Source organism: Eubalaena glacialis, chromosome 19 (genome assembly GCF_028564815.1).
Source record: "Eubalaena glacialis isolate mEubGla1 chromosome 19, mEubGla1.1.hap2.+ XY, whole genome shotgun sequence".
NCBI lineage: Eukaryota > Metazoa > Chordata > Mammalia > Artiodactyla > Balaenidae > Eubalaena > Eubalaena glacialis.
The window spans coordinates 42,536,993-42,553,330 of record NC_083734.1 but is presented as its reverse complement, the minus strand read 5'-3'; the positions used below and the strand labels follow the sequence as shown (position 1 = coordinate 42,553,330).

The following is a 16,338-nucleotide window of genomic DNA, read 5'->3' as shown; positions in this document are numbered from 1 at the left end:
TGCTTTCTGTCTCTAAAATGGAGTAGCTTAATGACTTCCCCCTCCCTCACCATCTCCCTGTGGAAGTCCTGAACTACTCTGAAGCCCCTCCCTCCATCCATCTGCTCTGGGTGGGGTAGTTGAGGCCAAGGGGAGCTGAGGGGGAGTAAACCGGATATGGACTTCGGTTTATTAGAAACTTTGGCAAACAGGGGGAGGAAGGAGAGCCCACATAGCAAAAACAGCCACTCTGGCCAGGATGCGGTCAAGGTGGGGAGGTGGAGAGGATGGGTGACCTGGTCCTTGGTTTGGGGGAGGGGCTGGCTTTGGGGTGCACACACCCATCCCTGTGCAGCCCGGAGGGACTGCGACGTTGGAGAAAACCAGATCTTTCCATTGACCTCTGTATTGTCGGCCTGGGGCCATTCCGGACGATTAGGAGGGGGTGGCGCTACCTTATCTGGGTCGTGCAGGCTGGTGGTAGCCTCCTCCTCACCACCCCCCTTTCTAGGGCCGGGGAGCCGCGGTCACTTTTCATCTCCCTGTCCCAGTGCCGTGCTCCCCCAGACAGGTTTGCGCACTCGAAGTGCGGGAGGACACACCGCCGCCTCGCACCCGGCTCCGGCTTCGGAATGAGACTGAGGGCGGGTGCTTCGGCAGGCCAGGGGGAGGAGGGCCAGCGGCCGGGGGCGGGGCGGTGGCCGAGGTGAGGGGCTGCGCCACGGGCTCCACTGCGCTCGCAGCTCCGAGGGGGCGGCTCGGGGGGGTAGGGCGTGGCGGGGGCGTGGCGGGGGCGTGGCTGCGGGGCAGGGGACCCTGGGCTGGGGCCCCAGTAGCTCAGCCGGAGTGCTGCGCACCCAGCCAGTGCTTCTGTCAGGCCGCCTCCTCTCCAGCCGCCCGGCTTACCGCCTTGCGGTGCCCGGCCCTTCCTCATGCTGGCACCCCCGGCCCCAGAGACCGAGGTCCCTATGTCCCAGGCGGAGGCCGACCTGGCCCTGCGGCCCACGCCGCCTCTCGCCGCGGCGGGGCCGCCCCGCCTCGGGCCCCCTCGCCGGGCGCGCCGCTTCTCCGGGAAGGCTGAGCCCCGGCCGCGCTCCTCCCGTCTCAGCCGCCGCAGCTCAGTCGACTTGGGGCTGCTGAGCTCTTGGTCCCAGCCAGCCTCACCCGTTCCGGAGCCCCCTGCTCCTCCGGACTCCGCTGGTTCCGGCCCCGCAATGAGTCCACCGCCTAGCTCTGAAGAGCCCACTGAGGGCACGTGGACCGCGGGCGCCCCGGTGAAGGCCGCAGACTCCGAGCGTCCGGAACTCGCGGGCTCCGCAGGAGGGTCGGGGTCCCGGGAACGGCCGAGGATCACCGAGGCGGCGGCCCGGGAGCGGCGGCGGGAGCAGGAGGAAAAGGAGGACACGGAGACTCAGGCTGTGGCAACGTCCCCGGACGGCCGATACCTCAAGTTTGACATCGAGATTGGACGTGGCTCGTTCAAGACGGTGTATCGAGGGCTGGACACCGACACCACGGTGGAGGTGGCCTGGTGTGAGCTGCAGGTGCGGCTGGGAGCCCCCTCGGTGACGCCACGGGATGGGACCCTTTGGAGGTCTTGGGATGGGAGACCCAGGGGACAGCAGCAAGAGGGATGTGTTTTTCCAGTCAAATATCCAGACACTCTTGTCCCCCTTGTTCTGATGATCCATGGACCTGGCTGATTCCGGGCTGCAGAAGGAGAAACTGAGGCAGGTGGTGTATGGTGGCTCCCCTATGGATTTAGACATTCTCACTTTACGAGCTCTATACTCAACCCTGAGAGGTGGAAAATAGGATGGGAAATTGGGTAGGGAGCCAGTTCAGACCTGAGGGGTGGTTGGCCTCACCACTTTCCTGCAGTGGTTACCTACTATCTCTTCCCTTCCTCTCCCTTCCCCCTAAGTCCTGAGACCCTCAGTGTGACCCTGATCTTTCTGCTCCCTCACCCTGGATCTTTGCAGATTAGGAGGCTGGAATGATGGAGGCCAGCAGCTGAGGCAGGGTCCTCTCCACTTCCAGATGATTTAGGGCTATTGTGGCAGGACGGGGCCCTCCCACGCCCCTTCTGAAGCAGTCAGACTTCTGGACTTCTCCACAGCTGGGGGAGGGGAGACAGGGAGCTCCAGCCCTGGCCTGAGTCCAGTCCTGCTCCTCATCCCACTGCCTACCTGAGCTCTCCTTTCTCAGATCCAAAGGTGCTGAACCCCATAGGCTTTAGGGGTATGCTGGTTTGAAGGACCTTCTTCCCATAGGGGAAGAACCCAGTTAAGTCTGAGCTAGCAGCTTTGGATTCAGACTGGGGGGACAGGGCCTGGGGGAAGGGTCCTCCCCTCCAGCCCTGGCACTGGGCTTGCCCCTTGCGCCTGCCAGTGCCGAGCCCCAGGCTCTAAGCCAGGCAAGGCAAGGCGGCCAAACTGGGCGGGGGGGGGGGGGGGGGGATGGAGGAGGGAGATGGAGGAGGGAGATGGAGGAGGGAGATGGGGGAGGCGAGACAGCCATGGGGCAGGGGGCAGTCTCCTGGCACCTGGTCCTGGATCCTTTGTCTCTTTCTCTGTACCTCCCTCTGCAGCCCTCCTGCCTCCTGCCTGGATCTAGCAGTTCCCAGTTTCTGAGGCCAATCCCCTTGCCGGCCCCAATTCTCTGCCTGCCGTCTGCCTGCTGCCCGCCTGCTGCCTGCCCGCTGCCAGCCCCTGGGCGTCCCCTCCCACCCCACGGCCGGCCTGGGCGGCTACAAAGGCGCTATTGACTTCAGGGCTCCTGGACAGGGCTGCATAAAAGCGCTTGTGTCCAGGAGGGGGTCCAGGGGGCGGCCCCAGGCCCATGGTGGGTGTGTCCTTGGAGCAGCCCAGGGGGGCACACCGGGAATTAGGAATCTACAATCGGTGGACAAATGATCCCACCCACCCAGCCCCATCCGTTGGCTCCTACCCTCACTTCTCCCTCAGCCCTGCCCCATGTGCTCCCATCCCCCCTCTCCGTGGGGGTCCTGGGCCTGATGTGACTGTGACCCCCACCCCCTACCCCACAGACTCGGAAACTGTCTCGAGCGGAGCGGCAGCGGTTCTCGGAGGAGGTGGAGATGCTCAAGGGGCTGCAGCACCCCAACATCGTCCGCTTCTACGACTCGTGGAAGTCGGTGCTGAGGGGCCAGGTTTGCATCGTGCTGGTCACCGAACTCATGACCTCGGGCACGCTCAAGACGTGAGCTCTGCGCCAGGTGGTGGGAGTTGGTGGGAGGACTGGTGGTGGGAGGTCTCCACTGCTTCTGGAGGAGCCCAGCCTCCTCAAACGCTACACGCAGGTCCAAAACCAGGCTCACTATCTCTCATCCTCCTCTCTTGAGCGTCTGGAGGCCTCAGCTGCCCCCTAAGGAGTCTTCCCCCACGCTGCCTCTCTCCTCTGCAAGCTATCCTATCTTCCTGCAGCCTGCAGAGATCTGGCACTGTCACTTCTCTCCTTAAAACCCTTTCGAGTTTTCCCACTGCCCTCAGGATAAAGTCCACACTCTCTAAGGACTGCTCACAAAGTCCTTATAGGATCCAGCCTGCGTTCCAGACAAACCAAATTCCCAGCAGCCCCTCGCACCCTGCCCCATCACTTGCTGTCTCCGTGCCTTTGAGCACGGGTGTCCCTTCTGCCTGGAAAGCCTTCATCCCTTCCCATTTTCACCCTTGAACGCCTACTCATCCTTCAAGACTCAACATAAAAGTTATTTCCTCTCTGAAGCCCTCCCCCACGCCCGGGGCAGTTAGTTATCCCTTCTGGCGCTTCCACAGCACCTTGGGGGCGGCCCTGTCTGTGCATTTACCGCCCGACCCCCGTTTTGTAACCTCCTGTCTACATACCACACCCCCGACTGCGTTTCTGCTTGAGGACTGGCGCGGATCTAGGTTAGGAGAGGCTGGCAAAAGATGCGTAGGCGGGGGAGTGGGTGGGGCTACGGGGAACTTCCCAGTGGTGGTCTCCCTCCCCAGCCTATGTGTCCCCCACCAAGACCGTGGCTATGCGCCCTCCCCCAGATACCTGAGGCGGTTCCGCGAGATGAAGCCGCGAGTCCTTCAGCGCTGGAGCCGCCAAATCCTTCGGGGGCTCCATTTCCTACACTCCCGGGTACCCCCCATCCTGCACCGGGATCTCAAATGTGACAACGTCTTTATCACGGGCCCTACAGGCTCCGTTAAGATTGGGGACCTGGGCCTGGCCACGCTCAAACGCGCCTCCTTCGCCAAGAGCGTCATCGGTGCGTGCCTCCCGGGGGTCCTTGCCATTCTTGCCCTCCCCATGTCAGGAGAGAGCCTGGGGACCCCTCCCCCTAGCAGTGTCTTTCGGGATCCATGGAGGTAGAAGACCACAGGGAAGATGGGGAGACCTATGGCATTCCCTCTTCCCCACACCCCTCCCCCAATCCCCCACCCTCACACACACAGGACGGGGAGGGGTCGGTCACTTGCACTCCAGAACTGCCTAGCCTCTTGTACACTCAAGGGGAGGGACGAAGCCCTAAAGGAGGCCCTGCAGCCTGATAACTGCTGTGGATCCTACAGGGACCCCGGAGTTCATGGCCCCGGAGATGTACGAGGAAAAATACGATGAGGCCGTGGACGTGTACGCGTTTGGCATGTGCATGCTGGAGATGGCTACCTCGGAGTACCCTTACTCTGAGTGCCAGAATGCCGCGCAAATCTACCGCAAGGTCACTTCGGTGAGAGGGGGCAGGGAGGAGAGGGAATTACAGGTCCCCTTTACACTTTTCCTGCTCCAGCCACCCCGCGGTCAGTGCCCTTTCCCTTAATGAAAACAGGCTGGACATAAAGACGCCCTGGTGAACACTGAAGGATATTGGATGCACACAAGGCCCCTCCAGTACAAGCTGTTTAGAATAATGTCGTGTGTAGCGCTCCCTAGAGCTTACAAACGATTTCACATCCAATCGATGTGAAATCCTTCCTGCTGCCCCGCGGGGTGAGCAGGGCAAATGTTCTGACCTGCGTTTTACAAATGAGGACACTGGCTCAGCGAGAGACTTGTTCAAGGTCACACTGTCGATACGTGGGGGGACTGGGATTTGAAATCACATCTTCTAGTAGCAGTCGCGGTGCTTTTGCGTCTGCACGCCCTGCTGCCTCGGGCAGGGGCGGGTGTGTCAAGCAGAGAGCTGGGGCGCAGAGGGCGGGAGGCCTCATGCAACCCCATTCCTCAGGGCACAAAGCCGAACAGCTTCTACAAGGTGAAGATGCCCGAGGTGAAGGAGATTATTGAAGGCTGCATCCGCACAGATAAGAATGAGAGGTGGGTGGAGGGGGCAGGATGGGGGTGGGGGCGGTTGGGGGGCGGGCGGCGGTGGGGCTCGGCTCACGGTGGCGCCGCCCTCAGGTTCACCATCCAGGACCTTCTGGCTCACGCCTTCTTCCGCGAGGAGCGCGGCGTCCACGTGGAGCTGGCGGAGGAGGACGACGGAGAGAAGCCGGACCTCAAGCTCTGGCTGCGCATGGAGGACGCGCGGAGAGGGGGCCGCCGCCGGGACAACCAGGCCATTGAGTTCTTGTTCCAGCTGGGCCGGGACGCAGCCGAGGAGGTGGCGCAGGAGATGGTGAGCGGAGGACAGACTGCCTGCCCTGCGGCTGGGCATGTGAGGGGCGTTTGGACGTCGACTGGAGGGGCCAGTGCCTCGCTGGAGGGGTGCCTGGGTGGTGGGAGGGGGGCTCAACCCAGCCCTCTCGGCATCTCCCGCAAGGGTCACCCTGCAGCTCCGGCCTTAACGCACCCCACCCGCCTGCACACCTAGTGTTCTCCACAAGTCGGAGATTTCCTTTTCCAGCCTTGGGTCCTTCCACCTCCCTGTTTTACTTCCTGCTGATCCGGTTTTCCTGAAATGCCCTTCTCTCCAGCTTATCTATTTTTCCCTTTTTCATCCCCCATCCCCCCCATGTCTTTTTCTCGATCTTCCTTCATGCTCAGAACCATCCATTTCAGAAAGCCTGTCCCCTCTAGAGTCAAAATTAAATGTTTTTTTCCCACTTCAGCAGGTCCTCCATTACTGGAGGGGCCCCCATTGGTCTTGTTTTATACCAGGATACATTCCTGTCTTTCTCTTCCACTAGACTATAAAGTCCTGGGGGCAGGGACTGTGTGTATTGGTTTTTCTGTCCCTGACGGTGCTTAGCACGTGGTGGGAGCTTGTTAATCACCCACATCTGTACACAGCTTAGAGCCCTTTCCCATGCATTTGATGGTTGTTACCAACCCTGCATGCAGTGACTTTATCCCGATTTATTGATGAGGAAATAAAAGCTCAGAGAGGTTGAATATCTTGTACAAGGTCCCAAGCAAGTAAGTGGCAGAACTGACTCAGGTTGTTCAGATTTTAGGTCAGATCACCCTGCCCCACCGCCTTTACATGCCCAGCAGAGCTTGCTATTGAAATGAATAAGGACATGATGAACAGAAGCTGGTGGACCAGGAGAGGCATATATGGGAGACAGAAGACGTGGGGCTGGTCTTGGAACGCCTGAGGGGGAAAGGGAAAGAGTATGAAATTCTTGATAGAAAAATGCGGTTGAAAGGGTGGGAATCATCTCTTGGTGGGTCTGGGTCAGGAACCTGAGAATGTGTTTGAAATATGGCATAGGAGCGGGTCTCCGAAGCATAGCTCAAACCTGACCTGAGATCGGATCCTGATCCATTACATACAGAGGTTCTTGATCTTGACACTACTAACATCTTTGTTTGGGAGACTGTACTGTGCATTGTAGGATATTGGGAAGAATCCCTAACATCTACTCAGTAGATGCCAGTGGTACCTACCCCTAAGTTGTGACAACTAAAAATGTCTCCAGATATTGCCAAGTGTCCCCCCCAGCCCCCAAGAGCAATTGACTTACTGTATAACCATGAACTGGTCACTTAGTTTACTTATTTCTAAAATGGGGCTGATAAGACCTACCTCAGAAGGTTGCTGGAAGGATTTAATGTTGATAATGTGAAGAGCTGCCACTTAATGGACACAGTGGGTAATCAATAAATGTTGGTTCCCTTTCTCCCATGTCCTGGAGGCCTCAAGAAGGTGTCATGATGGGTCTTTGTTGGGGGAGGGGGAATCTCATCTCAAACTGTGTTCCTCACCCTCCCAACTCCAGGTGGCCCTGGGTTTAGTGTGCGAAGCTGATTACCAGCCAGTGGCCCGTGCAGTGCGTGAACGGGTTGCTGCCATCCAGCGAAAGCGTGAGAAGCTGCGCAAAGCGAAGGAGTTGGAGGCCTTCCCCCCAGCGCCAGGGCCCCTACCAGCAGCTGTCCCCATGACTCCTGCTCCCTCCAGTATCTTCCCCCCTGAACCCGAGGAGCCAGAGGCAGACCAGCACCAGCCCTTCCTCTTCCGCCATGCCAGCTACTCACCTACCACCTGTAAGTCACCTCTGACCTTGGGACCCAGGTCCCAGAACCCTTGGCCTCTGCCCCCTACCCAGAAGTTCAAGCCAACAGCATTGTCACTTACCCGGCCTTCCACATCTAGCCATAGCTCCTTCTGGGAAAGAACTCTGCCACAGCTCCAGGCCCCTCCTTGCTCAGGCAGCCTCCCTCCTTGGCCACCACTCCCCTTTATTTCCACTTTTTGATCCCCTCCCTCCCCACCAGCGGATTGCGAGACTGATGGCTACCTCAGCTCCTCCGGCTTCCTGGATGCCTCAGACCCTGCCCTTCAGCCCCCTAGGGGCGTGCCATCCAGCCCCGCTGAGTCCCATCTCTGCCTGCCCTCGGTGAGAGGGGGTCACATGGGGGGCTCCCAGCCATTCCAATCCTATGACCTATCTCCCATCCTGTAAAACCCAAACCCCTGACATGGCCCCATGTCCTTGGAAATCCACCCCTCTTGTCCTCTTCTTAATTCCCTCTGCCAAGTACCCCAGCACCCTTGACACCATCTCCCTGGAGTCCAACAGTTATCCTCCCCTGACCTCATGAACCCATATCCTATTTCAGGCTTTTGCCTTATCCATTCCACGTTCTGGCCCTGGCAATGACTTTTCCCCTGGAGACAGGTAAGTTCTGGTCTGAGTTGGGGTGTTAGGGTGAAATATATGGAGCTCTGGGCTCCCAGTGTCCACTCTGACACTCCTGTCTTCTTTTCCTTTTTTTCCAGCTATGCCTCAGATGCAGCATCAGGCCTTAGTGACATGGGAGAAGGGATGGAACAGATGAGGAGACCACCAGGGAAAAACCTCCGGCGCAGACCCCGATCCCGGCTTCGGGTCACAAGTGTAAGGAAGGGGCACAGGTGTTGGGGAATAAGCTACAGGGCCTGGAGGGAACTGTCAGAGGGATAGGGGAAGTTAGCCAGAAAAGGGGAGAAGCAGTGTGCTACTGGTACCCAAGAGTCAGCCAGTCATGTTTTTAATACAAGACTATGGGGGCAGAATCTGCCTCTCTCCAGTTGCAGTCTGGCCACTGTCATTTGGTTGGAGTGGGGTGGGGACACGTGATGAAGACAGAGAGCTTGACCTCCTCCCTCTGCTGACTTTTGACTCTGAAGGTCTCAGACCAGAATGACAGAGTGGTTGAGTGCCAGCTACAGACGCACAACAGCAAGATGGTGACCTTCCGATTTGATCTGGATGGGGACAGCCCGGAAGAGATTGCAGCTGCCATGGTGAGGGGGAGAGAGATGAAGACAGAGTCTTTGGATCTGGGACAAGAGTCTCCTTCCTGATGTCCCCTGTTGCTGAACTGCCCCCCACCCCCACCCCATCCAACAGCAAGGGTTTTAAAGCTGGTTGGCCCTCAGCACAGTGACACTGAAGACATCTCTGCCCTTGTTTTGGGGGAGGTTTCTGTTTATCCAGTGAGGTTTGGATCCTCAGCTGGAGCAATTTGAGACTAACATAGGGTATACATAAGTGCAGTGAAGTGCACGCTAGACACGTGATACTGTGGCTGTAAGTAAAGGATGGGTTGGGGGCAGCAGGGAAAGAGGTAGGACTTACGTGAGGTCTTGACAGATGGGTCAGAATGGCAGTGAAGAGTGGAAAGGGCATGTCCAGTGGAGGTACGGCAAAGGAAAGGCATGGAAATAGGGAGTGACTTGAAATATGGGGCTAGGAGGGCTTCATGAGGAGACTTTGTCATTGGAAGAGTTCCTATAGGAAGCAACAAGACCCTACTGTATAGCACAGAGAACTATATTCAATGTCCTGTAATAAACCATAATGGAAAAGAATATGAAAAAAAAAGAATGTGTATATATGTATAACTGAATCACTTTGCTGTACAGCAAAAATTAACACAACGTTGTAAATCAACTATACTTCAATTTTAAAAAAATCCAAAAAGAAAAGGGTTCCTGTAGGAGAGTTGTGGAAGTGAGGTTGAGCCCAGATCATAGACAGTCTTAAGAGTTAGAGTGTAACATGGTGAGAATAGGTTTTAAGAAGACTGTTCTGCTGTGGGATGTGGGAGAGGGTTGGGGATAGGGAATCCAGTTGGCAGGTGGATACAAGAAGCCGGATGTGGTCCAAGGAGAGAATGGATTATGGGGGAGGAGGAAGAAAAGGGGTGAATCTGAGGGTCATTTTGGGAAAATAAATTACTCTGTAATCCAGTAATCTATTGACATGGTACAGTGTACATAGTAGATGGTCAATAAATATTTGCTGAGTTGATACGAGAGGGAGTTAGCGAGAGGGGATATCAAGGGCGAGTTGTAACTTAGAGGAACTAATGGCAATAGGCCATCAAGGGAGAGAGGAAGTTAGAAAATGAAAGTAGGCTTGTTTTTTTTTTAGGGATCATGATGAGCTTGAATGACAGAGAGACAGGCAAGATAAGATCCTCTCGGAGAGAATACGGGTCAGGGCTGGAGAGAGCGGTGGATCTGGGAGTCTCAGCAGAGTTGAGCGTGAGAGAAGGTGGGCCTGCAAAGCCTGAGGCATAGAGGTTTGTCTTAGTGGATACCCCCAGTTGTGGAATGGGGGGGTGGGGATAGGTCATCGAAGGACAGAGATGGAGCCTGAGAGGTAGGAGGAGCTCCGGAAGATGTTACTAAAAACTGAGTAAGGAGATTGTTTCAAGGAGGCATAGGGTGAAGCCTGAGGCAAGACCACACTGGCTTTTGTCAGGAGGAGATCTTTGTGGGAGACCAGTTTCAGTGGAGTGGGGGCAGTGGATGCCAGCCTCTGGAATGAAAGAGGGAAGGGAATGGAAGAAACGTCAGACTTCAGGAACTCTTTCTAAAGCTTCTCCTCCATCATGTCATTCAGCTTGTGTCGGGGACAAAGACAAACTATCACCTGGCGGTGCAGGCTTATTAACTTCTGTCAAGCCACTCAACCCTTCAAGAATCTTTCCTCCAGCCACACTGGTTTCTGAATGGTCCTCTGAAGAGGCTTGGGTGCCTTTCAGCTTCTGGCTCCATCTCCTCAGGGGTCTCGCCCTGGGAGCTTTCTGTACTGGGCTTTCAAGCCCCACTCAGATCCCACACAGCCAAAGGGACCCTGTGCCTGAACCCAGGGTCCATTGCCCTCTTTTCTCTCTTTCCCAGCCCACCCTCCACTCCTCTGCAGCAGAATTCTCCTCAGACTTAGATCTCCTCTTGTTGCTTTTTTGCCCCCAAATCTATAGAGGCTACCTGTGGTTACAGAGTAACGTCCAAACTCTGGAGCACGGCCTATAAAATTCACAGCACTCTCAGCTATACTCCAGTCTTCACTATTTTGTGAATGTGCTGTGCCCTTTTTGAATGTGCTGTGAATGTGCTGTGCCCTTTCCTGCCTCAGAACAGCATGGAACAGAGGAAAGGGTGGACTTTCACATAAGACCTGAGTTCAAACTTCAGCTCTGTTATCTACTGATTTGGCAAACTTGGGCAAGTTTCTTAACCTCTTGGAACTTCATCAGTAAAACGCAGGGGATAATACTTATTTTGCAAAGATGTTCTGATGTAACATATAATTTATGCGAAGTGATACAGCATGTACAAGAAGTGAAATGATGATAAAAGTATGGGAAGTGTCCACACATGGTAGGTCCTCAATAAAGGGTTGCTTTTCTTACTCATCCTTCAAACCTCAGCTGTGGAGCCATCCCAGCTTCCCCCTATCCCCTGAGGTGGTATGAACTGCTTTCTTCTTGGAATGGAATTTTTAAAAATTGTGTTAAAAAACGCATAACATAAAATGTACCATCTTAACCATTTTCAGGTATACAGTTCAGTAGTGTTAAGTATATTCACACTGTTGGGCAACAGATCTCTGGAACCTTTTTATCTTGCAAATCTGAATCTCTACCCATTAAACAGCAGCTTTCCCTTTCCCCTTCCGGGAATAGCATTTTTATCTCTACGCCAATCAAAAACGCCTTACCTGCCATGGGCTGACTTGCAGTCTATTGAATTATGTATGTGTGTGTCTCTTCCACTAGATTTTGGGCTTCTTCAGGACCAGGACCTTGTTTCATACTTCCCTGTTCCCTCAAAGAACCTAGCAAATGTCTGGCACATAGTATGTGCTCAGTAAGCATTTGCGGACTTGAATGTTACATTTACCATTTATTGCCTTATTTTTACTTAACTTTGTGGGGCTGTGTGTGTATGTGGATCTGTGGGGCATACTTTATAAACCCTATGAGAGGAGGAATTGTGTCCAAAAGCATGTGAGGCAACAGTGTAAAGAACTCAGACTTTGGCTTTAGACAGGTCTGGGTGCAAATCCCCTGATCTTGGGCAGACTGAACTTCACCTTGTTGAGCATTGGTTAGCATAACTCTAAAGTGGCGGTGTTAATGTAGACCCCAGAAAGCTGTTGTTGGTGTTAAATGTGATAAGATATGTAAAGATCTGGTATATACATGCACGCTGTGAATGTTACCTCCTTTTCTCTAAGCTGTATTTCTCCTTACGCCACACAGTGCCTGGCACACAATGGATGCTTACTAAATACTTGTTTTAGGTTGGTGGTGAGCACAAGCGGTGGGGTGAAGGGTTGGTTTTTAAAGACTGGGGCCGGGAGAGAGGGATGAGTGGAATAACCGAGCCCTCCTTCCCCTTCCTACTGACTCTCGCCAGGTGTATAACGAGTTCATTCTGCCCTCGGAGCGAGCTGGATTCCTGAACCGGATTCGGGAGATTATCCAGCGAGTGGAGACCCTGTTGAAGAGAGATACTGGCCCTGTGGAGGCTGCTGAAGACCCCCTGGGCCCCCAGGTCAGACCCCTCTGGGCACCTCCAGGGGGAAGGGACTCTGCTCCAGGTTTCATTAGTCTCTGCCCTTACCAGTCCCCTTGGATCTAACTTGTCTTCATCTCTGGGACCCCAAAACAATGGCTCTTCCCCCATTTGAAATCTGATGAAAGCCACAGACTCCTGTTCTAGAAAAATGTGTTCAATGCATACTTTTAGCTTGTTATTTTGAAACAATTTCAGACTTACAGAGGGGAATTCCCTGGTGGTCCAGTGGTTAAGACTCCACACTTCCAATGCAGGGGGCGCGGGTTTGATCCCTGGTTGGGGAACTAAGATTCCCACATGCCTTGCGTTGCGGCCAAAAATACATAAATAAAATTTCAGACTTACAGAGAAGTTGCAAAAATTGAACAAAGAATTCCTAGATACTCTGCCTAGATTTGCCAGTTGTGTTTTGCCACATGAGCTTTACCATTCTCTCTTCCTCTCTCCCCTATCTGTGTGTGTGCATGCATTTTTGGGGGGAACCATTTAAGTAAGTTGCAGACATCATGCCCCTTTACCACTACATATTTCTCAAATACAGTTTTTTAAAAATATTTATTTATTTATTTGGCTGCACCAGTCTTTTTTATTTTTTTTTAAAATTAATTAATTTATTTATTTATTTTTGGCTGTGTTGGGTCTTCGTTTCTGTGCGAGGGCTTCCTCTAGTTGCGGCAAGTGGGGGCCACTCTTCATCGCGGTGCGCGGGCCTTTCACTATCGCGGCCTCTCTTGTTGCGGGGCACAGGCTCCAGACGCGCAGGCTCAGTAGTTGTGGCTCACGGGCCTAGTTGCTCCGTGGCATGTGGGATCTTCCCAGACCAGGGCTCGAACCCGTGTCCCCTGCATTGGCAGGCAGATTCTCAAGCATTGCACCACCAGGGAAGCCCTGCACCAGTCTTAGTTGTGGCACGCGGGATCTTCGTTGTAGCATGCAGGATCTTTAGTTGCGGCATGCGGGATCCTAGTTGCGGCATGCGGGATCTAGTTCCCTGACCAGGGATCAAACCCGGGCCCCCTTCATTGGGAGAGCGGAATCTTAACCACTGGACCACCAGGGAAGTCCCTCAAATACACTTTTGAATCCCTTGAAACTCATCTCTGGACTCCTAGAGGTTCATGAGTCCTAAGACTCAGCTCTTCCCACTGTGACATTTCTCTCTCTCAGGAGGAGCCAGCACCATTGCCTGCCCTCCCAGGGTACCCCCCAGACCCATCCAGTGGTATGTACTACATTCTGTCCCTACTCATCCCAACCCCTGGGGTTGCTCCTGGGAAGGGCATAGGGAATGGAGGACTGGAATCTCAACATCCGCTCCCTTCCCAGCAGAGTTCCAGAGCAGCACCCTAGAGCAGAGGAGCTGGGCAGCCTTCTCCGCCTCCCCATCCTCTCCTGGAACCCCCTCGTCTCCTGGAAACCCCTTTTCTCCTGGGTCCCCTGCTTTCCCAAGTGCCATCTTCCCCATCACTTCTCCCCCATGTCATCCCAGCTCCTCCTCATTCTCTCCAATTTCTCCCCAGGTCCCCTCAAATCTCTCTCCACACCCCCCCAGCTCCCCACTTCCATTCTCCCCCAGTGCATCCCAGTTTCCAGTCCCATCTGCTCAGTTTCCACTGAATTCTCCCCTCCCCAGTTGTTCCCAGGTTACTCTTGCTCCTGCCTCCTTTCCCCCCTGTCCCTCTGCTTCTCCCCTCCCCTCCACCACAGCAGCCCCTCTGCTCTCTCTGGCTAGTGCGTTCTCACTGGCTGTGATGACTGTGGCTCAGTCCCTGCTGTCCCCCTCCCCTGGGCTCCTGTCCCAGTCTCCTCCAGCTCCTCCTGGTCCCCTACCCAGCCTGCCCCCTCCAGCTCCCCTTGCTCCTTGTGGCCAGGAGAGGCCTTCATCTCTGACAGCTGAGATGGAGAGTGAGGTGAGTAGGAACCAAGAGGGATGATTGCGGGGTGTGTGTGTGGGGTCCATTCTGGATCATTTCTCTACTCATGGATCCACACTTTTTAGGCCTCTCCAAATCTTGGTTGGCCACTCCTGGGTGAAGCCAGACTGGCTCCCATCTCTGAAGGTGAGGCCTCTGACCACTGACCTTCCCCTGCCTGTTATCCTCAGTCACTTTTTTTTAAAAAAATAAATAAATTTATTTATTTGTTTGTTTATTTATTTATTTATTTATGGCTGCGTTGGGTCTTCGTTGCTGCGCACAGGCTTTTCTCTAGTTGCGTCGAGCGGGGGCTACTCTTCGTTGTGGCACACGGGCTTCTCATTGTGGTGGCTTCCCTTGTTGCAGAGCACGGGCTCTAGGCGCACAGGCTTCAGTAGTTGTGGCGTGCAGGCTCAGCAGTTGTGGCTCGTGGGCTCTAGAACGCAGGCTCAGTAGTTGTGGCACACGGCCTCAGTTGCTCCGTGGCATGTGGGATCTTCCCGGACCAGGGCTTGAACCTGTGTCCCCTGCATTGGCAGGCGGCAGATTCTTAACCACTGCGCCACCAGGGAAGTCCCTCAGTCACTTTATGTCCTGCCACTGATTTCTCTTCCTTCTTCCATGACTCCTTCCTTGTCTCACTACAGAGGGAAAGCCCCAGCTTGTTGGGCGCTTCCAAGTGACTTCATCCAAGGAACCAGCTGAGCCTCTTCCCCTGCTACCGACATCCCCCACTCTCTCTGGCTCCCTGAAGGCTCCAACCCCTCAGCTGACCTCGGAGAGCTCAGACACGGAGGATAGTGCTGGAGGCGGGCCAGAGGCCAGGGAGGCTCTGGCTGAAAGTGACCGTGCAGCCGAGGGCCTGGGGGCTGGCGCCGAAGAGGAAGGGGACGATGGGAAGGAACCCAGAGTCGGGGGCAGCCCTCCACCCCTGAGCCATCCCAGCCCAGTGTGGATGAACTACTCCTACAGCAGCCTGTGTCTGAGCAGTGAGGAATCAGAGAGCAGTGGGGAGGATGAGGAATTCTGGGCTGAGCTGCGGAGTCTTCGGCAGAAGTGAGTCTGGGGAGGATGGAGGTCAAGAGGTGGACTTGGGAGAGCAAAGTGTTTGGCTAGCCCTCTCACGCTCCTGATGTGTTCTCAGGCACTTGTCAGAGGTGGAGGCACTACAGACACTACAGAAACAGGAAATTGAGGACTTGTACAGCAGGCTCGGGAAGCAGCCCCCGCCGGGTATCGTGGCCCCTGCTGCTATGCTGTCTAGCCGCCAGCGCCGCCTCTCCAAGGGCAGCTTCCCCACCTCCCGGCGCAATAGCCTGCAGCGCTCTGAGCTCCTGGGCCCTGGTGAGACAGCAGTTGCCCCACTCCCATCTTTCTGGAGACCTGTCCCTAGTGATCTTTCTTTCAGGCCCTGGGGGTCTGCCCCTTAGTTTGGGGGGGACTAGCCCCCTCTCCCCATGGCCCCTTCCCTCACTCAGTGCTCTCCCTCCCCATCCTGCACCCAGGCATCATGCGAAGGAACTCCCTGAGTGGCAGCAGCACCGGCTCCCAGGAGCAGCGGGCGAGCAAGGGGGTGACATTCGCCAGGGATGTTGGCAGGATGGTGAGGGCGGGCCCAAGGGAGGGAGAGCCCAGGGAAAGATAACTGGCTGCAGCTTCACCCTCCTCCCACTCTGGAGGTTTCTTCAGTACTTTTTCTTTTCCCTCCAGTGAATTCCGAACAGAAGCCATGTGTCTCATCCACACCAGGGCCCACCGTGGAGCTTGTGCTCTCAGAATCTGCTGACCAACACAACTCTGCAAGGAAGACCTCAACACTGAGGGAGTAGGAGGCCCCAGGGGCATGGAGAGTGCCGTTCCATTATAGGGAAGAGCCAAACATGTGGGAACTGTTTGCTGTGTGTAGAAGGCATAAATTCTGCAGCCTACCATCCTCATCCCTGCCACCTCTCCAGCCAAGAGTGAACCACTAAGCAGTCCCACCCGAGCCCGGATGCTTCTAGAAGGCACACTCCCAGCTGGGCAGGAGGAGGGGGTGTTCTCACACCAGAATTAGTAGCAGCCAATAAAAATGCTGGAACCTAGAACCTGGTGAATTTGTATGTCGGGCCTTAGGAACTGGGGTCAAAGCTTTACGGGGTAAGGCAGGGGAGGATTTACAAGGAATTCCCGTTTCACAACGGGAGGCAGGGGTGGAGCCCAGCCTTC

The 16,338-nt window shown here is 55.1% G+C and overlaps 1 protein-coding gene across 5 annotated transcripts; it reads left to right on the top strand.

Moving 5' to 3' along the window:
- Window positions 1-794: 794 nt before the first annotated feature.
- On the top strand, window positions 795-16,207 carry WNK4 (WNK lysine deficient protein kinase 4). Of its 5 annotated transcripts, XM_061175839.1 has the most exons (19): window positions 795-1,523; window positions 3,029-3,201; window positions 4,020-4,240; window positions 4,545-4,702; window positions 5,201-5,289; window positions 5,374-5,590; window positions 7,137-7,401; window positions 7,633-7,754; window positions 7,978-8,036; window positions 8,138-8,255; window positions 8,528-8,644; window positions 12,053-12,190; window positions 13,382-13,436; window positions 13,541-14,124; window positions 14,214-14,274; window positions 14,778-15,186; window positions 15,275-15,474; window positions 15,636-15,733; window positions 15,841-15,930. In XM_061175839.1, the coding sequence occupies exons 1-19, from the start codon at window positions 912-914 to the stop codon at window positions 15,841-15,843; spliced, it is 3,699 nt and encodes a 1,232-aa protein (XP_061031822.1). In that variant the 5' UTR covers window positions 795-911; the 3' UTR covers window positions 15,844-15,930. The 5 variants fall into 5 exon arrangements, with proteins under 5 accessions (XP_061031822.1, XP_061031821.1, XP_061031820.1 ...); XM_061175838.1 differs by lacking the exon at window positions 15,636-15,733 and having other exon boundaries at window positions 13,544-14,124; window positions 15,841-16,207; XM_061175837.1 differs by lacking the exon at window positions 15,636-15,733 and having other exon boundaries at window positions 15,841-16,207.
- The last annotated feature ends 131 nt before the right edge of the window (window positions 16,208-16,338 follow it).